Source organism: Plectropomus leopardus, chromosome 21, assembly GCF_008729295.1.
Source record: "Plectropomus leopardus isolate mb chromosome 21, YSFRI_Pleo_2.0, whole genome shotgun sequence".
Lineage (NCBI taxonomy): Eukaryota > Metazoa > Chordata > Actinopteri > Perciformes > Serranidae > Plectropomus > Plectropomus leopardus.
Genome location: NC_056483.1, coordinates 9837784 through 9862574, shown reverse-complemented (window position 1 = coordinate 9862574; position 24791 = coordinate 9837784). Strand labels below are relative to the sequence as shown.

General features: G+C 39.7%; 2 protein-coding genes across 2 annotated transcripts in view; both read left to right on the top strand.

The window, feature by feature from the left end:
* Positions 1-2276: 2276 nt before the first annotated feature.
* Positions 2277-19569, top strand: dlec1 (DLEC1 cilia and flagella associated protein). The gene is made up of 38 exons (XM_042510439.1): positions 2277-2566; positions 2662-2802; positions 2910-3066; positions 4069-4182; positions 4270-4445; positions 4731-4954; positions 6722-6806; positions 6931-7018; positions 7320-7493; positions 7584-7720; positions 8389-8481; positions 8810-8900; positions 9000-9162; positions 10336-10528; positions 10709-10785; positions 11058-11220; positions 11320-11416; positions 11562-11692; positions 11821-11973; positions 12085-12215; positions 13055-13205; positions 13429-13545; positions 13708-13829; positions 14233-14418; positions 14506-14573; positions 14648-14799; positions 14948-15063; positions 15151-15221; positions 15530-15750; positions 15892-16050; positions 16143-16265; positions 16350-16444; positions 16600-16684; positions 16829-17026; positions 17113-17274; positions 18213-18363; positions 19114-19231; positions 19350-19569. The coding sequence occupies exons 1-38, from the start codon at positions 2483-2485 to the stop codon at positions 19462-19464; spliced, it is 5082 nt and encodes a 1693-aa protein (XP_042366373.1). The 5' UTR covers positions 2277-2482; the 3' UTR covers positions 19465-19569.
* A 3529-nt stretch (positions 19570-23098) lies between these two features.
* Positions 23099-24791, top strand: part of map3k22 (mitogen-activated protein kinase kinase kinase 22) — a 50026-nt gene continuing 48333 nt past the window's right edge. Inside the window, exon 1 of the mRNA XM_042510172.1 lies at positions 23099-23463. The gene's annotated coding sequence lies outside the window, so the exon portion shown is untranslated. The remainder of the gene's footprint in view (positions 23464-24791) is intronic.

The window sequence follows — 24791 nt, the reverse complement described above, 5'->3', positions numbered from 1 at the left end:
TGCCTTCATTCATCCTCCCTTCAGTGGCAACTACACCTTTAGATGGAATTTAAACTAAAAATAAACACTTGCATTAGGTGTAATTCAAACCTTGATAAGATCATGTTATATTTAGGCTTTAATATATGAAATAACTCACTGATGTGATATTATGCAACATCTAGAGTGATCTGATTTATGTTTCTTTGTTCTACTACAGACCTGTTATTTCAAGTTTGAGGTGTGCCTCACTCTTCCACCTCTTTACACTGCACAGCTAATGTGGGTATCATCACACCATATTTCTCATTATTGTACCGTCTTTACACCATCTAGACCTACTGGCAGCGGCTAAAGGCACCAATCCTTGGTAGACATTTCAGCAGTGTTGATTCACACAAAATATGTGCTAGATCAACAATTCAAAGCTAAATGAGCAGGTGTTGGTTATCATGCATGCCTAGCCCATCTCTTGTGAACACAATAGTGGTCTTTCTGGCCACTGGGGTGTTCTAGAGAGGTCCATTTTGTTGTTGTTGTTGTTGGAGGATACTTTGAAGTTTGTGCATTGGACACACAAGCCCAAATGTACTGTATAAGGGCTCAGACAGATCATGCTTTGTGCCTGTCTATTATGAGTGTCAGCCAGCCTGTTCTGTCCAATGAGCTCTCATGCTGGGGCAAGTCTTATGAAGAAAAAAAAGAAAAGAGCTGAGTCTGGCAAACCACCAGGCGCTACAAAGTGAGCTCAACAATCGCCTCTTTGAGAATCCCACTTAACCATCGCATGAGCTGATCAGCACAGTTAGACATGTTGTTTTGGGTTACTTTGGAATCTTGGCCTCCTAAAAAAAAGTAAAAGCAATACATATTTTAAAGGAATTTCCCTTCTGCATAAGGCCTCGAGTAATGCTTTGCTTGAGCTCTGCAACTTTGCATGACACAGTTTGCAGAGAGCACCTATCCTTAAGCCACTTGTACTTTTCCATCGCACAAGGACAGTCAGCTTTTCTTTCCAGGTAGCTTTGTGGAAATTAAGTCACAGTGGCAACAGAGGTGATGCCACACCTTATGGCAGTGCAGTATGCGGGTGTGATTGTTTAATAAACATGCTGTATTTGGTCTCATTGGGGTAAGCAGGTTCAGTCTGTTGGGTCGGAATCAGAAAATGCTGCAGGAAATAAGAAAATCGTTAATCAAATCATCCTAATTTAATCACATGAAACCATCTTTGATCAGTAACCTAATGCTGCATGTGTTTCAGTTTCAACTTAAAAATCTTTAGATCATGAGTTGAGTGTTGGCATTTAGAGTGGTGAATTGAATCAATATTAGTCAGTCTCTGAATAATATGATTAGCTGATGTTTCAGTGAACTTTAAGGAAATTATGTGGTTTCATAAAGTGTAGTGATAGAAATGATATAAGCACATTTACTCAGGTACAGTACTTAAGTGCAATTATTAGGAAGACTATTTGTTTTTAGGGACTGTGCTTTATCAGAGAAGTGGGGTGACTATGGTGTGACTTCATTTCTTTTATACCATGACCCTATATTTCCATAAGCATATTTCAAAGTTAATTGCTGTGATACATGGTGTGATTTGGATATTTTTGAAGAAAACGTGCCTTTTAATCTCACTTGCCAGTTTGAGGGTTCTGAGTGTATTTAAAATAAATATGACCATTTTGACCATTTAAAGTTGAATGTCCATACCTTTAGTCAAATCAAAAAACATAAGTCCCCCCTCAGAGCTTAAAAGATTGTTTTAAATGCCTCTCCTGTTTGCACCTCCCCCTCCCCTCTTATAAATAATGAACAATCCCTAAACTGGAGTGTTTGTAATTTACATTTATTTATTCTTCTTGGATTTGGATTTGAGATTGACATGTTCTTCTTTTTACTTAACTACATTTATCAGTTTATATCTGCAGTCTACTTCTTACTTTCCAGTTTAAGAGTTTACCTAAAAAAAAAAAAAACCCACATGAAGCACATACAACACATATTGTCAAAGATCAAAACATGCTGTGTGGGCTACATTGTTCGGACAAAATAAAATGTACAAGAATATAGGTAGTCTCATTATTAAAAAGTATTTTTGTTTGTTTGTTTGTTCTGGGGCGCACTAAATAGCATTTAAATATTGTATACCTTTTTTTCTGTTATTTCCTTCCTGGAGAGTAGGAGCGGATGTACCTGTGGCTGTCGCCATGGCAACCACTTGTACACAAATATGGCGGAAGGGCAGTGAAGTAAAGGACTTCAATAAATTTAGCAAACTTTTAGCGACAGCTCTTGTTAAGTTATGTGTACAGTTTATCTTTGGAAGTTTAATGATTTGTGACAGTTCCCCGAAAGCTCAGTGTCTGTTTTGACGTTGACTTTACGTCCTTGCAAACGTGTTCACGTGAATTTTTAATGAACCAACTTGTAGCTAATTAGCATAGCATTAGCGTTTTAGCATCATTTAGCTACATGAGTGGCTCGGTGCTTGTGTACCATGCTGGAGGAGCCAGGGACGGGAGAAAAATCGCGGTTTGATCCGTCTGTGAACAGTCACAGACCCGCATCAGGAAAGTCACAGGTATGAACACCTGCTGCTTAAAATACTTAACGAAATTCCCACAAAATATCAAGAGAAACGAACTCATATTTTAACAACTCTTTCTTGTACATTAGGACATTTCTCATGTGTTGGCAAGCATTTTTACGGACCTGTATACAAGAGACATAATTGGCAAAGACACTTTGTCCAACCTCATCAAGACAAGGAATGGAAGAAGCAGCTACCATGACAAATATGTGGAAGAGCTTCAACAGGTGACAATATTACTGACAATGCAAAACTGCTTAGACTTAACAATGCAATGTCAATACAATAAAAAGAATAAATCTATCATAATTATGCTTTTTTTCCAATCACATAGGCTCATTCTGAATACAACCAGCGTATAAAAGAGGCTGACATGCTGGAGAGTCATATAATTCAAGCCAGAGCTCGGGCTGCAGCCATAGAAAGTCAGGCCTATGAGAGAATGAAAGAAGAGATGCAAGATGTTTGGGATCACCAAAGCCTCCTTACAGGTGAGACTGAAACATTGTCATGACTTGATATAATATGTTATACTGCTATAAAGATGGCCTGTGACTGCCTACTGTAATTTATCTGTATAAATGTACTTTGAACACACCAAGGATATTACTGTCACACACCACAAAGAGAAACCACATCATCCAGTTAAAATGCAACACAAAAATAGTTAAATACAAACATGAAATTTTATCAAACGATTTAAGTGGAGATTTGAGAAGCAATCACATTGACCAAGAGTGCTATTTTCTCAATCCTTTAAAATTGACCTTAATTCCCCCAGTCAGCTCACACAATTTAAGGTCCCTCTGTTAATTATTCCAAGAAGAAGTGGCAGCCTATTTTAAAGTTTTTTTGACAAGCTGTCTGTGACCCCTGGGGACCAACATCAAAAAAAAAATATTGTGAGAGAGCAGGCTATATTGGTTTTGGCTTTTGTATATGTTTATAGTGGTGGAATGTAACTAAGTGCATTTATTCAAGTACTGAATGAATTTGAGGTACTTTACTTGAGTATGTTCTTTTCAGGCCACTTTATACTTCTACTCCACTACATTTCTGAGTGAAATATTGTACTTTTTACTTCACTACTTTTATCTGACAGCTCAAGTTAGTAGTTACTTTCCAAATATTTTTGCATGTAAAGCACGAGAAAGTATATACAATCTGATATTTTGTTTCAAATAACATTTTCCTGACTAAACTTACTTAGTGTGTATTGTGTGTGGTATTGGTAGTTTTGCTCAAGTAAAGAATTTGAATACTTCCATCAATGCATGCTTATATATTAAATTTATATATAAAACCAACCAATGTTAAAGTCTGTGGACGGACAGCGAAGGTCATTTTATCAGCAGCATATGGTTTGTAGTGGTGTGCACGGTTTCCACAGCCAGTAATTAAACATAAAGCTCAATGGTATGTAGTATCCAACTTCTGTAGGTACTGGTCAGGTGCATCCATACAGAGCTGTTATTTCTTATGTCTGTTTTCAGTCAAATCGGCTTTTCCCTGGTGTGTGGACAAAGATCTCCTCGAAATGAACAACCTGATTTCCCCTCAGGACTACTTACCTCCACAAAAACCACATGTGGAAGCACCAGCAGCAAGTTCGTGACCCCCTTTTGGATTCATCTTAAATTATGAACGACCGATGTGCTTTTGGCTCAGTGTTTCACTTGTCATTTTCCTGTCAGTAAAATCGAATCCTGGCAGACCCACCATCGCCTCCGCCATGCGCGCATCCAGGGAGCCTCAGGATGATGGTTATACTCTAATGCCCAGCCCAGAAAAGAAAATGAATGAGTCAGATCTCAGCCTGACGCTGGAATCCAGCTCAGATACCCCAAAGAGGAAGAAAACTCCCCAGGAGGTGAGGAGTTAGATGCCTACACCCTTTTGATTACACAGAGGTCTCACCAGTGAGACATCTTACAAGAATAGAATTTAATGCCTATAATTAAAAGAAGCAGATAATCGAGTGAAGCAAAAGACTAATTAAAAAAAAACAAGAACAGGATATAAAACGAACATTATTAAAAGACGTCCTCTGAGTTTTGACAACTGGTGTAAATGATGATTCTGATCTGGAAAGCTCAAGTTCCTTTTGGGAAGAGGGGAGACTTGATTGCATCACAGTGCTATAAATATGTTTCAGGAGCCAAACAAGACCAAACCTAGACCAAAGTGGAAGGATGAGCCAAGCGCTAAGGATCGGGCAGAAGGATGGGAGACACTTCAAAAGCTTAAAGATCGACGCAGCTTCCTACGCAATCCTCGCTTCCTTCTTCCGAATGCACAGCAGGGCGGTACATCCCTCATCCGGGCCAGAGCCAAAGTGGGGAAGACAGAGAGTGTGAGGAAAGGGGTGGAGGAGCAGAGGTACCTGAGGCCATTGCCATCTTTTCATAATAAATTCTCATCATTTTTTACTCATCTGGCTGCAAATATAAAAAGGCAGGATAATGACATCGTGGGTCGCATATGAAAATGTTGTGTGGGTTATACCTGCCGAAGTACAATAGGCTCAGGCCAGACGATCTGCCTTCAATATCGCCCTTTACCAGAGTGCACAAAGCCGTGCACCTTTTGTGCCAAAGCAGAGATGTGTAACTTGATCCTGGCATTATGTAATGTATCCTACTCTACATCTGACAGGCTGTGTGTTGAGCACATTATTAGTATAGTAATTAGTCTTTTATTTTTAAATTTGTTTAACTCTGCTGCAGACTGGGCTTGCAGTTACTCATTACATATAATAACAAATAATAATAATAACTTTATTTATATAATACCTTTCAAAACAAAGTTTTAAAAAAGTGCTTTATATATAACATCAATTCACAAATGGACAAATGAGAGTGAGTTTTAAGGTCACCTTTATGGGCCTTTTTCACTGACACTTTTTGCCAAATATGCTGTGCTGATTTTTTTTTTACTTGACAGTTTTAGCATGCCCAGCTGCGCCAGAGATGGACCTTTTCTAGTAGAAACAAGCGGGTAGCAGTTACATCTTGCCGATCGCAACCAAACCCCGACAGTCCTCCTTCTCCCTCTGAAACAAGCGTGTGTTTTGCGAGACTTAACTCACCTATATTTGTGCAGAAAAACCAGAGAAGGACGTTTTTTAAATAATTTTAATGTTCAGTTATCCCGGCGGTAACTTGTTCCGAAATCCAAAAAAGGTCAAATTGATTTTGAGGCCCTCTTTTCATGGTGTGTATTCATACTGAGAATGAAGATCAAGCAAGCTGTTGCCCTTCTGCTTCACAGGAGGTTTCTGTCCTCTCTGAGCTCACCTTAGGACACCTACGTTTGCGTTTGTCAGGTGTATGACGCTAGGTTGCCGGCCTCTTTTTTGATGTTATTATCACAGTATAAAGCCTAGACTGTATCCATGCATCTTCAAAAATAGTTCTCATTCCCATAAAACTAATTCAATCTATTACATTCCTCTTTACACAATAAATCAAAGTGGAATTTCCCACCAATTTTGCATAATGAAAATCTCAGGACAAACATTTTTCCATCTGACTGACACATAACATTCTTAATCAAATCAGGCCGTGGACAATAAATATTTGTGGTCAGATTGTTTTTTAGCAATGCGCTGTCAAGATTTTGCATGTATTTCGACATGGCTGTGATCCAGAGACAGATAGAAGGCCATCTGAATGTGAAACAAAACACATCCTGCATTGCATCCAAAGAAACAGGCTGACTCATATTCTGCCTGTGGATAGAAACACTGTTGTATACTGCCTTGCTGCTATTTATTACCACATGTGTGAGGCAAGCATTGCAACTCTGCAGCAGTAATTTGAAATAAGATAGCATTAGTTTTTGTAGCAACTGCATGTGTAAAGGAACGGGATATCAGGTTTGTATGTGTACGTGCATGATTAGATTTACTCTGTGGATGATAAATGAGCATTATTTGGTTAAACAAGAACCTCCTCTTGCTGCACTACATTAGTGCAGCTCCAACTTTGATCCAACCCAAAAGCAAAAGACAAGCTTGTGTTGTGGTTTTAATGTAGAGTTCTGAGCTGGCAGTGGTTGCTTGTAACCAGCTCACCACTTCCTGTGACAGCATCTTAGTTAGAACAGATAAAATGCTCAAGTGTTTGTGCTCTTTCTCCCCGAAAGCTCCACTGATGGTCCCGTGCCAGTCTTCATTGCAAAACCCTCAGTGGTGGTTTTCACTGACTACAGTGTGGGACATGTTTATGAGGTATGTTTCAGTGACTTACACTGAACAATAAGAATTTGACGCAGGAAGGCGACAATTTCAGAACATCCAAGACTACTGAGCTTTAATAAGATGATGTAGAGTGACATGCCCTGTCCTGTTTCAGACTACACTGGAGCTGAAGAACTTGACTTCTGCAAGCCGCACGGTCCGTGTCATCCCTCCTACCACACCCTACTTCTCTATTGGTCTGGGTGAGCTTCTCTTTGTTCTGATTGGATTATACAGCTTCCTTATTCCTTCTGTTATTGGTAATAAGGAAATCACCGAGTCTGTCAAATGTCAGTGACTGTATCAGACAGGAATACCAGAGAGTTTTGATAAATAAAGTCTCTGGAATGCAGTTGGTTGTTTTGGCATTCCTGTGTTACTGTATGTGAACAGCAGCACCACCTACTGTATCAGACACTGAAGTATAAGAAGACAAATTGCACACAAGTGAATTTAGAGAATTACAATGCAAGAAAGGACTGATATTCAGATATGTCTTGACAGGGAGGTTTCCCGGTGAGGGTGGTGTTGTTGCCCCAGGAATGAGCTGTAAGTACACAGTGCGCTTCGCTCCAGACTCCCTGGGTGATTATGAGGACTTCATCGTGGTAGAGACCCAGGCTGAACACCTGCTGTTGGTTCCCATCTCCGCCAGACGACCCCCTCCAATACTCACATGTGAGTCTTCCTGCAGTCTACCAATTTTACGTTGTTGTTTTACTCTTAGTTTGTGCATTGTTTATATGTTTCTCTCTATTTTTTGTGCAGTACCAAGAGTTCTGGACTGTGGTTGTTGTCTGATTGGAGGAGTAAAGTTTGTGGAGTTCCTGTGCCAAAATGTTGGCCTCAGCACCGGTACCTTCTGTATCATCCCCAAGAACCAGTGGCCAGCCTCGAACTTCAGGGTGAAACTCTTATCTTACACTAAAGAGCACTTTTTCACAAGTGCAGTTATCTTCCATGTGCAATTGATCTAAATTTATTGCACTTTGTTTTTTACTACTTTACCTTATTTTTACTTTTTATATTGTTCTTTTTACTTGTTTATCTTGTACACACCTTACTGCTGTAACAATGCAAATTTCCCCATTGTGGCACTGATAAAGGATTATCTTATCTTATCATATCTGACGTGTTTCTAAGATGCTGCGTCATGGTGGTGATAATTAACTCAGGGTTCCTGCAGATCCTTAAAAAGTCACTTAATTCATCAATGCAAAAATAAGGCCTTAATTGGTATAAAAATCTCTTAAGTCAGTCTTTCTAAATATTAAAAACGCTAAGACATGGTAGGCAGGATATTTTGAATTGGTTTTTTTTCTAAATGATTCTGATCCAATCTCATCGATACAGTCATGGTTCACATCACAGTAAACTTAGGGGCAAAATTTTTTCCTAACCCTACACTGATTCCATGTGGTTTTTTTTCTTCTATTGTGGTTATTATAAAATTGGTCTTAAATTAAATTTCAAGTGGCATTAAAAAGAATCTTAAAATACTAAATTTGCCTAATTTGCTTTAAGATGTAGCTGTAACAAACTCCTCATGTCCTCTTTTTTCCTCTTTATATAGTCTGTGGCAAGAACTTACTTCTCTGAGCAGCCACCCTTTGCAGTCAGCCCGTCGCTCTTTGTGCTGCAGCCTGGAGAGGCCACTGTGGTGGAGGTGAGTCTGTTCTGCAGGTCAATTTAAAATAAGAAAGGGACAGTAATTAGATTTAAATCACAGTGGATATTAGCACTTTTCACTAAGATTGATTTATTTTGTATACTAAAAATACAGTGGGACCAGTTCAAATTATTCGAAAGCTTCTCAGTGTACTTCACTGTTAGACACAGGTTTAACCTCCACATGGCAGACAGTGTGTGTAGAAATTCAGTCCTATAAATTCTTTGTAGGTTTCAGGTGTGTGTGTGTGTGTGTGTGTGTGTGTGTGTGTGTGTGTGTGTGTGTGTGTGTGTGTGTGTGTGTGTGTGTGTGTGTGTGTTTGCAGGTGGTGTTCTTCCCCACCACTGCTGACAAGAGCCGTCAGGTGTTCACTGTTGTGTGTGACAACTGCCAGGTGAAAGACATTTCTATTGAAGGTGAATCTTTTCAATGATCAGAGAACTGTGACAAAAAACAGGATAATTTAAAGTTTATCCAGTGTAAGATAAAGTCTCTGTAATGTGTGTGTTTCCCAGGTGAGGGCCAGACGATTGCACTTGAGCTTGTGACTGTATCTGGGAAGAAGGAGCCTCCAGTGGTGGGAGAGGTGCACGACCTGACTGCGGAGCACTTTGTTCGTTTTAGCCCGTGTAACCCGCAGGCTAAAACAAACAAAAAAATCATCATCAGAAACAATGTGTAAGCCTCACACTCTTATTTATCATCACTGCGAAACGTGAAATGAGATCAGATGCTTTTTTAGTTTAAACACCATCATGTTTTTGGCCACAAGATAACAAAGGCAAGGCAGATTTATTAATATATAACATTTCATAACCAAAGTAAAAAGTAGAAAGCACAAGAAACAAATTATAAAAACAATAAAGGCAAACATATTGTAAAACAATTAAAAACAATAAAACAGACCGTCAAAAATAAAACAAACTGTCAAATACATTCGATTTTTTTTAAGAATTGTTTTTTATTGAAAAATCATGAAAACAAATTGTACACACAAATCAGAGAGAAAAAAAAACAACTAAAACAGTACAATCACACACACTCACACACACTTCCAGGGAGAGAGTTACAAGAAACTCAACAATTTATGATAACCATGTGTCTTAATGTAATAATTAAAATCCGATGAGGAAGGTCTTGGTCCATATATCCGTAGAGGTGGGATCAGACTGAGTCCAAATATTGCAATAAGGAACCCCAGGATTTTTCCCATTTATCTCAACATTTTTAATCAAGCAATTACAGCTTTTGCAAATATATTTGATTTAAAAGAAAATTAAATCAAAGGCAATGGTAAACGGGCAGGTATGGATAATTATCTTGTGGCTACACATTTTATTTTTTAAAATTTTTTTAAAGCAAATGTCACCAGAGGGGCTCCGTAGGTAGGTCTTCAAATTGGATTTGGATGAGCTCAGCATTGTCTCAACGCATAGCTCTTCTTGCAATTTGTTCCACATTTGAGCAGCATAGAAACTAAAGGCAGCTCCAGAACCAGCTGACCTAAAAGGTCTGCCAGGATCATGTTGGGTCAGGAGTTTGGACAAGTGTCTTGAATGTAAGTCATTCAGTGACTCATGGACAAGAAATAGAATTTTGAAGTTGACTCTGTGAGAAACTGTTAACAGAGTGAGAGGGGAGACCACTCTTGAATTGGCGCACTGGGATTCAAGCCCCAGTGTTGGCAGGATTTACACCGCTGAAGTGTCCTCAAGTAAGAAACTTAATACTGGTTAACTAAAAGACCCAGAGCTGCTGCTCTGTCACTGACCCCGTGAAGCAGCACAAGTAACCTTCAGGGATCATTAAATATCTTATTGCATCTCTCTCTCTCTCTCTCTGGGGCTGAAGCCACTTGGAGCTGCCTTTCCACTGGAAGATCATGAAGCCAAACCTGCACCCTCTGCTTCCAGGGGAAACCCCAGAGCCCTTTCATATCCAGTCCCACCTGGCCACAGACGATGTTTTCCACATCAGCCCCCCAACAGGGGTTCTGCCCCCCTGCCAGGAACAAGAGTTTCTGTTCACCTTCTGTCCCAAAGAGGTACAAAAAACAAGAATTAGGTTTTTTTTTATCACTAGCTATGCTTTAAGAATGCTGTATTTACATTTTGAGTCTCCTATCTAAAACCTGTGTTACATTGTACGATATATGCTAGATGCCAGAACACTTCTTACTGGTATTTATGTTTTGTCCTGTTCAAAATGATTGTGTTTTCTGCAGTTGAAGGATTACCACAGTGTCTGTCACCTCGTCTTGAGGGATGTCCCCGAGCTGCCACCTGAGTCCAGTGACAACAGGTTAAGCTCCTATGTTTTTACTTTACAGTCACATAAGTGTGTACTGTATAAGTTTTGATTGATTGATGTCTTTTGACATCTACAATTGCCTAAATTGTGCAAAAAGGAGTGGGAAAAAGTATAAACTTATTTAATTAAAGTATAAACTTATTTATGTATTTAGGTCATCACATACAAAGAACTCTGACATCACTCATTAACTAAACCGGAGCTTCTGTGTTGTGCTTTTAGTCTAAAAATGTGTTGGATTGTGTCTCTGTGTGTATGCATAGTGTTCTTCACCCTGTGCGCCCTGGCTCCAAGGTGAGCGATGTCACCGCCATGGAGATAGAGGTCAAGGGGTCAACAGAGCCGTACCAGGTTCTACTAGAACCCTACGCTATTGTTATTCCAGGAGAAGTTTTTATTTGCACGGCCACCCGCAGGCAATTCAAGGTTATCTAAGTCATTTTTTTCCTTACGTTAATCACAATTGACTAATGTTAAATCATAACGTGCCGTAGTCGTGGTGTTTATGTGTCCTGTTTGTATCAGATGTGGAACCACAGCAGAACCTGCATCTTTTTTCAATGGGAGAGAATGAACTGCAGCAGCCACATTATAGAAGTAGAGCCCTCTGCTGGTACAATAGGTGTGTCACACACTACAGTGTAGAATAATACAGAAAAATCTGCCTTCTGCAAGGTTCACTGGAATTTGTACATTATGATTTGTAAACAGCATTTCATATAGTTTATCAGTTCATCATTGATTGATTTTTTCCTCCGTGTGTCTAGAGGAGAATGAGTGTTTTGACTTTGACCTGATTTTGACTGGAGGGAAACCAGAGAGGGTTGTGACTGGTTTGGTTTGCCACATAGAGCACCACACAGAGCCCGTTATTCTGCCTTTGGAAGTTTCTTTTAAGGTAAGAATGAATATGAGCACCCTCTCAAAATAACTAAAGCTTTCACAATATGCTCATTTTGTTGTGACATTCTTTGAGTTTGTCTATGAGTTATGGCTTATTTATGCTCATCATGTGATTTGGTTAAGGGTCCCATAGTGACTCTCAGTGTGCCCAGTTTGGAGTTTGGGCTCATTAGGCTCGGGGAGCACACGCAGACTACAGTGCACCTCGCTAACATCACGCAGCTGGAGGCGTCCTGGACGCTGATGGAGAAGCAAAGTAGTCAGCAGGACACACAGGTACTGCTCAGTGGACTGGCATCAAACCTGTTATAAAATAACATGAAAGATATGGCTTCTGTTTATAATATTTGTATATTTTTTGTATCGATATAAATGTCTGTTGCCTAGATCTTAGTGGAGCCATGCAGAGGTGTGCTGCCGCCCTTGGCCTCTTGCTCTGTGGATGTGCTGTTTTATCCCTGTTTCTGCCAGCGATATGAATCAGAGCTGGAGCTGACAGTGGAGAAAGGAACAGGGTGGTGAGGAATTAAGGGTTAATTCATCCAAACCAGATTTTCTGATTGTTAAAATACTGCAAAAATGTTTTTATAAGTTGATTTTGTTTCTGTGGACTTTAAATGAAGTTTGTTTGTATTAAGATGATATTGAAAGGAACAAAAGGAAAGTAAAAAAGTGCACGCTGAACCTTTAGCATACCTTGCCCTTTTTACTTAAATCTCATGCGTAACATCTCATTTTAGTGGGTGAATTAAGGGTTAATTCATCCAAACCAGATTTTCTGATTGTTAAAATACTGTAAAATTTTTTTTATGAGTTGATTTTGTTTCTGTGGACTTTAAATGAAGTGTGTTTGTATTAAGATGATAAAATTACTGTGTATTTAGATGGAGTCCGGTGAGTTTGGGGTGAGCGGTTTAGGGTCTGATTTTGGTTAAACAAAAACGGTTTTTGCTCTAAACTGTAGGGATGTTTTCCAGAATATTGTCAGACATGTACGAAAAAATCTGAGCCTGTCAGTTGCAAAAACAAGCTCTTTTCGTGGATGGAAATCGGCAGTGCAAAATGCCCCAAATGTTTACATTGCAGCCTGTTTCCTGGCTGCAGCACTCTCGTTTAATACTGAAAAAAATTTAAAAATGTTGTTTCACTAATTCAATTAGACACATAACATAGGAAAATAGGATCCAGATTAAAAAAAAAACAAAGTTACCCTTTAAGATGTCAATCTTTCCTTAAATTGGCATTGTATTTAGAGGCAGCTGGAGCTTCGGGGCTTCGGGTTCAGCCCTGACAACAATAATCATGTTACTCAGTGTCCTGTGGATAACAAGTAACACTACCTGTGTGTTTGGTGCAGTCACTTGTCAGTGCGAGCAGATGTGCAGTCCCCTCAGGTGTGCCTGCTCAGCTGTGAGCTGCTCCTCTCTGAACTCTACGTTGGAGTTCCTGCCAAGGCGACAGTCACTCTCTTCAACCAGACCCTGCTGCCTTCACACTTCAGCTGGCTGGTACGCAGGCGTCACTACGTTTTATCACCACTTAATTTACTGTACAAAGGATAACTGTTGCATTAAATCATGTAAGAACGCCCCTTGTGTGCATGTTTGCAGCGCATAATCTTTTTTAGTGAATGGTTGTTAGTTTTTCTCTCATATATGCATATTTGTATAAAATCAGGATGTCTTTTATGGCACCCTTTTGTTGATGCACATTTCATATTTCTCCCACCAGGCTGAGCTCCAGGGTAAACAGGCTGAACTGTGTACAGCCAGTTTTGACCCGTCATCTGGCACTCTGGGACCTAATGCCAGTTTGGAGATCACAGTTAACTTTATAGCTCACACAGATGTAAGTACGTAAGTCGTCAACACACCAGAAGTTCAAAAGATTTGTCACTTATCAGAAAGGTATATGAGAGTAAAGGAGGTAAATTGTGCAACTTACAGCTAGCAGATGCAATGATTCTTTTTTTAATCAGAATTGTCTTTTAATATTTGTCTTTTTGTCCAGATGGAGCTGACTGAGGTGGCTGCTCTCTGTGAGGTTCAGGGGATGAAATCTCCTCTAACTGTTGCCATCATGGCTTCCAAAACCAAAAAACTCAGTGTGTCCTACTCACTGCCCAGTGTCAGGTAGTAACCTTGGCTAAAAGGGAAGATTCACCCCCAAATCAAAAATACATACTTGTCCTCTTACCTGTAGTGCTAACGATTGGTCTAGATAGTTTTGGTGTGAGTTGCCGAGTGTTGGAGATGTCGGTCATAGAGATGTCTGCCTTCTCTTTCCAATACAATGGAACTAGATTGTATTTGGCTTGTGGTGCTTTTAAAATACAGTCTCATGTGGGAACGATCTCCAACACTCTGCAACTCTCACCAAAACAATCAAGGCTGATAAACTGCACTAAGGGTAAGAGAAAAAATATGCAGTTTTTATTTTTCAGGTCGCTGTCAAAATCTAGCTGTCAAAAAATAGCTGCAATCACTCCATAGCATTAGTGTTTGTTAGGTCATGGCTCCTGTTCTTTGCTTTAAGCTCTACCACAGATAATGAGAGCCCTTCAACACCGTTACTTGACTTTGGAGATGACATCATTTTGAAGAGACCCGTCACTAAGCAGTTAGTGATAACCAATCAAACTGCTATCCCCGCACCGTTCACCATAGGGGCGGAGCATTTCACCTGCCATGCCTCAGAGCCTAATAAGAGGTCAGAGAAAAGGTAAAGTGGAGCTCGCTCACTGACCTGAATAATGGATCAAAGTGTGACTTTACTGTAGATGTGACACAGGCTGCATTTTAATCTCAGATTCACATATGTCAAGAAGCCACTTCACTCTGTTCAAGCCAAGAAAGTAGAGGAAAAAGCTCATGAAGGTATGCTCCAACTTTCAGTGCACACTCTTGAAATTAAGCAGATTCTGACTTTGTATTTCTGTATCTGTTGGCAGAGTTTGTGAGCAGCCTGTTGGCTCATGGAAAAGGTGCAGCTTTCTATGTCCTGCCAGACAGAGGGACGCTGGGACCCTTTGAGACCCAGACTGTGGATGTCACTGCCTACGCTGACATGTGGGGGGAATACAGAGACTACCTCATATGCAAAGTATGATGCTAGAATGGGATGTAACAGATATTTCAGGATTACAAATTTTTTTATGCAAGATTTAGATAAGGAGCATCATTTTTTATGTTTCCTCTTCAGTTTATTGCAGACTGATTAATAACGTTAAAGTCTAATTTTCCTCTTGTAGGTTGGGGAACTTGAGCCCACGCTCATCCCCATGCAGATGACAGTGACAGGCTGCCCACTCTACTTCCAAATGACAGGCCCATGTCCAGATGACCAGAACCAGGGACCAGTCATACAGTCTGTTCTGCCGTCTATTTCTCTAATTAAAATGCAATAACGATGGCATTGTATCTTTAGGTTTGACATTCCTGTTTGCATCATTAGGTTTGGCGCTCATGTGTCCGGAGGTGACACAGTATCTCGTTCTCTTCGCATCAACAATCCCACCATGTTTGGTAAGTGAAAAACATTGTGTTCATAGGGTTTCTACATATTCTAGTAGAAACCAAAAATACAAGTATGAACTTGAAAATAAGCATAAAAGGTCCCCTTTCATTCAGTGGCAAGGCAGCTTCCTGAGCTACACCAGTTTGTGCGTTAGTCTTACTAATGAAAATGGCTTGGCAGTATGTGTTTGTCGTCTGCTGTGACCTCTCTGACTTATGTCTTTATGTTATTTTTCACTGTTTATGAGCAACTAAGTAGTTTCCTCTGTATGGCTTAACTAAGTTATGTAAAAATGTAAGTCTTTCTTTGTTTCCAGATATTCGCATGGACTGGGAAACCTATAACATAGAGCAGAATGACCATCAACTGGTGGATTTTTTGGTGGCATACGGAGACGCTTTTCCACTTAAAGATGCTGATGGCAACGAGGTGTTGAGTGGAGCGTTCAGGGTGTCTGATGGGAGCGTTCAAACACCCTGGGAACGAAATAGGACACCAGACTCTGATGGAACGAGCTCCTCCCTCCAAAGTGTAACTGTGGGTACATTTTACACCAAAACACATACACACAAACGTAAACTTTCATGACTTTTATGACGTTACCTCTATGAAATTCCTACGGCTACCATGGGAGAAGTGGACCCTCATTTTACTGGCTCTTACTGCTATTGATTTCAGGGCAGGGAGGAGGTGGAATACATATCCGAGGATGACTGTGAGGAAGAGGAAACCTGTCTTTATCCCTGGCCTATGAAGAAAAAACTCATCTCTGTCCACATCAGACCTCATGTGGGCAATCTCTCAGATTACCCATACTGCATCACACCCCAGCAAATAGTGCGTTGATAAGATTTTAGCCACATGCATCCATTTTACCACTTTTAGCCATTTGAATAATGACGTCTTTTCTCTCTGGTCTTTATCGCAAGGTGATTCCAGCTAAGAGCACTGGCACCATCCATGTTTCTTTCACCCCTTTGACTCTCTCCGAGTCAGCCTGTGAGTCCAGGTGTGTGGGCCTGGCTTTGGGCTTTATGAGTCTAGACTCCAAGGTAACATGCTCCAAAACTGTCTTTCAGTGTTAAATCCTGGCAAAGGCAAACAGTGTATGACTTTATTGTTATGTTTGTTTACAGACGGCTGCCTGTGTCCCAGGTAAAGTTGGAAGAGCTCAGGGTTTAGATTTGGAGCCTGTCAGAGTGGATCTACTAGCAGTCGTTAAGCCAGCAGTGTACGCAATTACCATCATACTAAGTCCCCCAAAACCCCAATGCATCCAGCTGAATTTATGTTCCCTGAATCAAAATTAGCTGAGGTTAGGCAAAAGGGGCTCAGAGGTGGTCTGATTAGGTTGCATTTCTCCCTCTTGGCTCCCTCTCGCTGCAGGCTGTTAGTGCAGATGGAGGAGGACGAGGGGGTGCTGGAGTTTCACGCCTCCGCTGGTGATTTACTGAGGGCAGAAACCGGGGAGGTCAGTCTGAGAAATCTACAACACTAATCAACAATGTTCTGACTCAGTGAAGTACACAATGACACACTGATCCCAAGGGTGAACAGTATTTCTGACCAGTCAGTGTTTTTTTCTGTTTGTTTGGTTTTTTTTTTTGCTCCGTAGCTGAGAGTTCATGAATTTGACATCACACGGGCCCTTCGGTTGAGAAACAACTCGGAAATGACTCTACAGTTCAGACTGGGGACTCAGCCTCCATTTTTAGTGCTCAAGCCGCAGCCTCGAGCCCGGACCAGCACCTCCAGCAACCCGCCTACTGGTGAGAGCCAGTCTCTGGTGCTGCAACCACAACAAAGCATGAAGGTGAGATAAGGGGAGCGGTTTGTGTTCTGAAAGATAGTCATCGAAAGGATCTTCTGTTATCATGTGCTCTTTTCTTTGGATACCAGGTGAAGGTGGCCTTTCACTGCTCCCTGTCCCTCCTGGACCATGCAGACCAGGCAGACGAGGGTGTCTCTCCTGGCGTGACGCTGATGCATCGTGCAAAAGGAGAAAGGAAGCTGAAGTTTCAGCAAAACCTCCTGATTCACTACAGCAACAACAGCCTGCAGGTTAGACACTGACGTGAATCTCAACAGTAAGAAAAAATATATATGTTTGGCATTTTGATTTCTGCAAGCAAAAAAAGCCCTTACAAGGCACTGGTTACTTCCTGAACCCCCCATAATACAGGCGTGGACATATATAGTAAATAATATTTAGGTCATGGAAAAGATTACTTTATCTCGTTGCCTGTTTATTGGGTTCTGGACCTAGTGGGTGAAATATGTAAGACCGTTACGGCCAGATTTTTTAGCGGTGCTGAATAAATGATCTGAATATTGTTGTTGTTTTATTTTCACTGCCATTCTGTTTTTCTTTCAAGTCTCCTACGGAAATATTTTACAGAACCTTTAAACTTTGTCTCTCCCAAACTGTACAAATTTTAGAAAATCTGAACGGCAGGGGAAATTGAACTGTCTCGATTTATGTTCTGTACCATAAACTGCTGTCCAAAAAAATAAAAAATTTCAACAAAAAAAATTGAAAAAAGGGGAGAAAAAAAAGGAAATTTACATTCATAGGAAATCATCTTTTAAAGTTAAATTGAAGAAATTCCTTTTCATACGAGCACTCCAGTAGTCTGGTTTAACTATTTTATCATGTACTTTACTGGTTTATAGGTTTATCTATTATTTTAATTTGTTTTGTTGGTTTTACTTGTGTGTTATCATCATTTTATTGGTCTATTTATCATATTTTATTCTGTTTTTATATTTGTATCTTTTATTGTTTAATATTCATCTTAAATATTACTTTATGAGGTTTTATTGTTGGTTTAATTCGATTCACTTTTATGTCTGTTGCTGGCTTTGTTTTGAACCTGCAACTTCTAACTCACACTTAGTGCAACTCATTGTGCTTCCACCTGGAATGAAATATGCTGTATAAAGTTTTGCTTGCTTGCTTATTGACCTCATATAGTTAATTTCCTCTTCTCTTTGTGCAGACAGTGCCTATGTGTGCTCATTTAGACCTCGCTACAATGCGTCTGTCCCGTGACAGCATAAACTTTGGGTTCTGCTACGTGGGGCAGACACAGATAATAGAAGTGAACCTCTACAGCCACGGAGCCCACACTTACTGGAAATCATTTTTAGGTAACCACTGCTGTACCCTATATATTATCTTGGCATTCACTTTTACAGTGGCTGTGGGGTTGTTTGGGTCTTTAAAAGAGACCTATTCTGGTCATTTTCAGGTTCATACTTTCGTTTTGGTTTTCCACTGGAACATATTTACTTACCATATTTTAATGCTCAAAAACCCCTTAAATTTCTTCTTACTGTCAGTGCTGAAACACATGTATTCACTCTCAAGGGTTTTCTGATCAGTCTGAAGCCTGAGTTTTTTTTCTTATAGAAATGATACATAAATTTACCTCATTATTTGAAAATTTGGCAACATTTAATATGGACACCCAACTTTGTAACATTATGTATACATACAGAAGATGAGGAAAAGAATAATAGGTCCCCTTTTCACACAACTTTGCTTTCTTAGCTGGAATTATTGATTGTCTGAAAAGGAAATTATTATATATATATACATATCCCTATCTCATTATTTTCTCTAGCAATAGGAAGGTGTTTGACTCTTCGTCCTCGTTATAACCAGTTTGTAGCCTTTCCATAGTCAGTTAAATATAATAAGAGAGTTTCACATCAAATGATTGTCTTTTGTCTGCGGTAATAATTATATTGCCAAGAAAATTATGCCTGTGATGTCACGCCATAAAATGATGTCAGTCAGAAGTGTCAATTATGATTCATATTCCTTTGTTCGCATAGCTTGTCAGCCTATAATTGAATGTTTGCTGTGTGTGTGTGTGTGTGTGTGTGTGTGTGCAGAGTCAGATGAAGGAGACTCCCATTTGTTCAGAGTGACACCAGACTTTGGGCTTCTCAAGTCAAAGGAGCTCAGCATCACCAGCTGCAGCCAGTGTCTCCAGATCAGCTTTACTCCCAGGTAACACACCACAGACCACCATCACCATGTCTACACAAGCATTATGATGAGCTCATACTAATTTATGTAGGATTATGCACAATATCAGTCTCAGATGTTTGCATGTTATGTGTTATAGTGAGGACAGAGAGTTCAGGGCTGTTGTGGTGATCCAGTCTCCTCTGGTGAAACCGTCCCTCACTCTGCGGCTCCAGGGGACAGGATCCTTTGACGAAGTGTACTGGACCAACTAGATGTCCTTATAACATCACAGTTACCACCTGCTATTTAACATGCTCCCCTTAAATCATCTTGTTTATAGGTCCTTTTGTAAAAATGGAAATAAAAATCAAGAATAACTTGTCAGGTGTCATTTTATGACATATAACAGCGTGTTTTTAATAATCAGAAAAAATATGAGACTTGTTTTCTGTCAAGATAGTTAATGATGTAATATGTTGAGACTCAATTCTAAGATCCTGCGATTCTAAGATGAGTATAAAGTTTATCAAAACAGCACTGAATTGCACTAACCATCTTTTATTTAGCGCTGTTTCAAATCACTCTTTGTGATCACAGTAACAAGTCTTGAGTTTTGGTCTTCTTGTGAATCAAAGGCAGCAGCAGCAGCAAATCCCACTGCACATGGACACCATGTGATCAGCCCTGGAGATGAGTTTGATCATTTAAAACTGAATGCATTTTTCCAGTGGGGAGTCTTGTATTTCTCTGAGATTTGGACAGCAGCTCTGTAGCTGCTAAACAATGTCGGCCTCTCATGTGGTTTAGAGGATGACGCAAAGCAATGGCAGCTCCAGATCTTAAAAACTATATCAGGTGTATATATATATATATATATGAGTCATTTCATTTGATGACCATGGGTTATATTGTTTAAGTGGAAAAAAAGTTCACTAAAGTATTAATTTAAAAAAGGATCAAAGCATCAGAGCATCAGAGCATCAGCACTAAAATAAGTGGTCTTTTGGGCAGAACAAACTTGTATTACCTAAAAGCCATCATCAGTTTGGGATTCTCTGCTGGAAGTCTTGGCTTTGCTCACAGGAAATCCATCATTTACTGTAAAGTTTGATCCATAAAAAAAAAAAAAAATCTCCGGTATTTTTAGGTTTTCCTGTGGAGCTCACCTGACTGCCAAAGGCCTCATTGATTTCCTGCCGGTCGATATCAGCCAACCCTGAAGGGGAAATGGATTTTTCTAGAAGACCCTTTTAGCAAATATCAAAAAAGGCAGACACACGGATAAACACAATATGTGAACATGTGCCTCCACACACACACATCATGTTCCAGGGCTGCAGGGATGCTAAAGTCTGGTCAATACCCATGAAGGGGAACTCCCAGCGCTGCTCTGGCCCTCAGGACTGGTAGAAAAATGCAGACCTGTCTGCACTCATCACCTGGCCTCATAGTTTATTGTTTGATTACTTTTTATAAAACTGACTTGAGAAGGCTTTCTGCTTTTCTCAAGAGACGCCCAAATCTCTCTAAAACCTCTGAAATGATGCTGCAAAAAACACATTCAGCCTGTTATTGTTCCCAACAGCTGCCTGTAGTGTTCATCTCCAGCACAGTTCAGCCATCTACAAGCGCTGCAAATCCACAGAGAGATGCAAATCTCCAATTGATATTCATTGCACTCAAGCAGCTGTACACAGAGCAAGGGCATGTCTGATCACAATAAAACAGTGCTGTGTGGAACTAATGTGCAGAGAGGGATGCTGGGGACAAGGTCAGTGGAGCATTTGTTATTCTCATTGTCTGGTCTAATATGCCAGAAAGATGAGACATGACTGCCTGCAGTTACATTTTTGTGTCCATTATAAATGATTTAGGTGCACAGGTAGCCTCTTGGTTCAGCAGTCTGACAAGAGAACAAGATGAGTTACAGCACGGCGCTGTGTTTCTGTGGTCTGTTTCACTGTCACTGTCTATTAGTCTGGAGCTCACGTTGACACGCTCGCTGATTGAACACTTCATGCTGTCCAGGCTGCCAGAAAAATATATGACTGGGGCTCAGTTGTGTCTAAATGTTACAGATGTTTACAAGTTTCTTACCCACAGGCAAGGTCCAAGATGACAATTTCTCTTTCAGACACAGGATTGGTGGTCATTAGTGCAACAAATATGTTTTTTACCTGCTTAATTCTCTGCAAATTGGCGAATTTCTTTCAAAAACATGGGAAGAAGACAATGAGCAATGAAAGGAAAAATGACCAAAACTTATCATAAAAATTAATTAAACGTACCCAAAAATTACCTGAAAAGTAAAAAAAAAAAGTATTATTATTATTAATAATAAGTATAATAGTAGTGTTTATTGATTTCTTTACTTTGAGACATAATTTGTTTTTCTCAGCTTTTTTCTTTTTTCCCCTAGATTTATAAAAATTATTCTCTAAATCTACAAATTTCTTGCAATTTGTAGAACATTTCTCATCAAGTTTCTTATTGCTTTTCCCCCATGTTTGTGAAAAAAAAAATCCAACCAATTTGCTCAGGTTTCAAAGTTCTAAGTACTTGTAAAAGGCAAGCAATCGCTCCAGGTTTCAAAGGGTTAAACTGCCTGCGAACAAAAGAAGAACTCCGTCCTGAGGTGCCAGTCACATGTATGCGAGCTCAAAATGCAGATTAACTGTCTTTTTAGTAAACCTCTAACAGCTGATTGGATGTGAAGAATGGCTCACCAACATTTGAGTTGAAATATCACAAAATTATCTAAACTTGCTTAAATTCAGTCAACCTAAAATTTAAAGGCAGCTCGGACACTAACATTTTTTTTTAAGTTGAAACAAATACTTTCTGTTGAGAGTATATTAATTCTAAAAATAAAACTTCAACTTTATATATACACAAATTATACCATGTATTAGCTGCACTGCTTTACTATATGTTTTTATAGAGTTTTGTTTCAACATAATAGAGTATGTAGTCTATTGTTCTGTTTGTTTAACAGACACACTGACTACTAAAAGTAAAATGGAATAGAATCAATTTATTCATTTTTCCATGTAATTATTTCACACATGAAGAAGCAGCCAAAGTGTGTGCTCAACTAAATAAAGATTTTCTTAATTAATAGCAATTAAAAGTATTGTCTTTTTTCCTGTTTCTCTGATAAAATATACAAGATCTTGTGTTATATTAGGCACCTAATGTATACTCACTTAAAAAAAGCAAAAGCAATAGTCACATTTATTCTTTAATTTAATTACATCCCTGCTGAAAATAAATAAATACATTAAAAAAAAATAGCTGAAAACTAGTTTATGCTGGTGTTAGTTGGTTTTAGCTGATTGTAGATGGTTTGATATGGTCCTGATCCAGTTCTTGCTGGTCTTTGATGGTTTGGCATGCTGGTGTGACCAGCCTGTCAAGCTGTGCACATTTATCTTTCTGCATAACACATGACAGAAGATTAAACTAATTTATGCCTTTTGCTTTTCATACTTCCCCCTCATGACGCTGTTATTTCTCCTTACTCAAAGACATTGATTTGTTTTCAATTAATTTTACAGGAACTTCAATGGATAAACCAACTAGAGTGATGATCACACACTGGTATAACACGCTAAATCTTCTAAAACTATGTAAAAACGGACCTAAAAATGGTCAAACTAGCGCTTTTTCCAGTCGGGATGTTACTAGTAACCACCCAACACCTAAGTTTTTTGTTTGCAGAATAGAGTAGAAAATCAGCTATCTGCAGCAGCTATCTGCAGCAGCTGTTGTACTTCCTGCAGGTGTCCACGGGGGGGCGGTGCTCTCTGCACTTTGTAGCCGCTGCCTTGGAAACGCACCACCGGAGAGCGTCACCACTTCCTGGAGCTCACGTTGTTGCTGACATCAGAGGCGCAGCTCCAGGGAAAAACTCAGCTCCTCTCTGTAGTGTGTGTGGAGACAAGCGAGGAGGCAGGGTGAGAGAGAGAAAAAAAACTTTCCTCTGGAACACATCAACCATTGCAGTTTGTCCCTCTGTGTAAACACAGCTCTGGATCATGCACCTGGGAGAGCAGCAGACCTTTCTGCCTCAGCACAGCTTATATTTGTAATTCTTCAGCACTGAGCGCAGTTTCCGGATATCAGCTCCACTGTGTTTTTTTGGAGGAAGATTTGCTCTGCATCTGTTGGGATTTTTTCCGTTTATCTGTGATAACTTGCACTCCGACTATTAATTCATCTTCATACAAGCTGCAGACACAACTACAACATGGAGACACAGTGATAACAAGGTAAGAGTCCAGTCGAGATTATGTCACGATTTGTTGAGTGAGATCACTGTTTTTAGACTGTTATTTCCTGTTTACAGCAGATGAAATGCCTGTACATTGAAACAGACTTGCAGCCAGTACTAATGTGGTCATTTAGAATTTACATTTAGTAAAACACAAACGTGCAGAGTGTTTTCCGATGGCAACCTTACCTTTCTTACTTCTTGCAAGTGTGTTACTTGCATGTATATGTTTGTTAAGTACATTTGGGTTTTCAGGCCTATAACCAGCACCACATTTGTTGTAATTCACTTTTTTTTTTGCTTGAATAAGTGTCAGCATTTGATCATCTGTGGTCATTTTCAGCGCAAAACATGGTTTTAACACTTGTGTGTCCACGTTGGAGGTGTGAGTGATTTCTGGAAAGTCACTGTCATCCTGTGCTTGTAGACTCATTCACATCCTGTATCCTTTTTTCCCTTCTGCTGTCACTCTTCCAGACCTCTGATTCACAGTGGTCACTTTAACTGGTGTTTTCCTTGAAAGGAGGAATCCTCTTGTCCTGAAAAGTCCTTCACATGTTTCATTTTTTCCCTCCTCAACTGTCTTCTGGATCCTTGCACATTTTCACCCATTCAGAGTGTTAAAGCAGGCTGTTGACTGTGTTGAAACTTATCTTGGAGCAGTCATAGACTAAATTGACCTTTGGAGAGAATGCGTGGCAATGCGTAAAAAAGCACATTAGTGTTTATTTTATCTTCAAAAACTGTCCTGTTGTTATTATGACAACACCTTAATGACCTTATCTATCTGACTTTTATTGAATCTATTTTGTCCTACTGACTCACGTCATGATTTGGTAACCAAAATCACCTTGGCCCAAATGGTAAAGTGGGCAAGTACGCCTGTGGGTGAGTCTCAGCTCAACCTGTCAGCTCTTTACTCATTACAGCTGCAGAGTGAGGCCAGCTCTGTTCTTCAGGACTGTTTTCATCCCTCAAATGCTGAATTTCTGCTTCTTCGTTCTGGCCTCTGGGGCCTCCAGGTGCAGGACTAAACGATATAGGGAACCTTTTGTACCTGCTGCTATTGCACAATTGAGCAAAACTAGCACAAGATAATGCACTTGGCAGTTTAAGCTTTGAGTGAGCGAATGTGTGTGTCTATGTCTACATGTGTGTATGTGTGTGTGTATGTGTGTGTGTGTGTGACATTCTTTGGAGTTCTTATACTTTGATACTATTTTAATAGTAGGTGATACTTTTTATTAGGGGTCGACTGATATTGGTTTTTCAGGGCCGATACTCATTATTGAAAGGTAATGAGACCTATAACTGATATTTGGAACC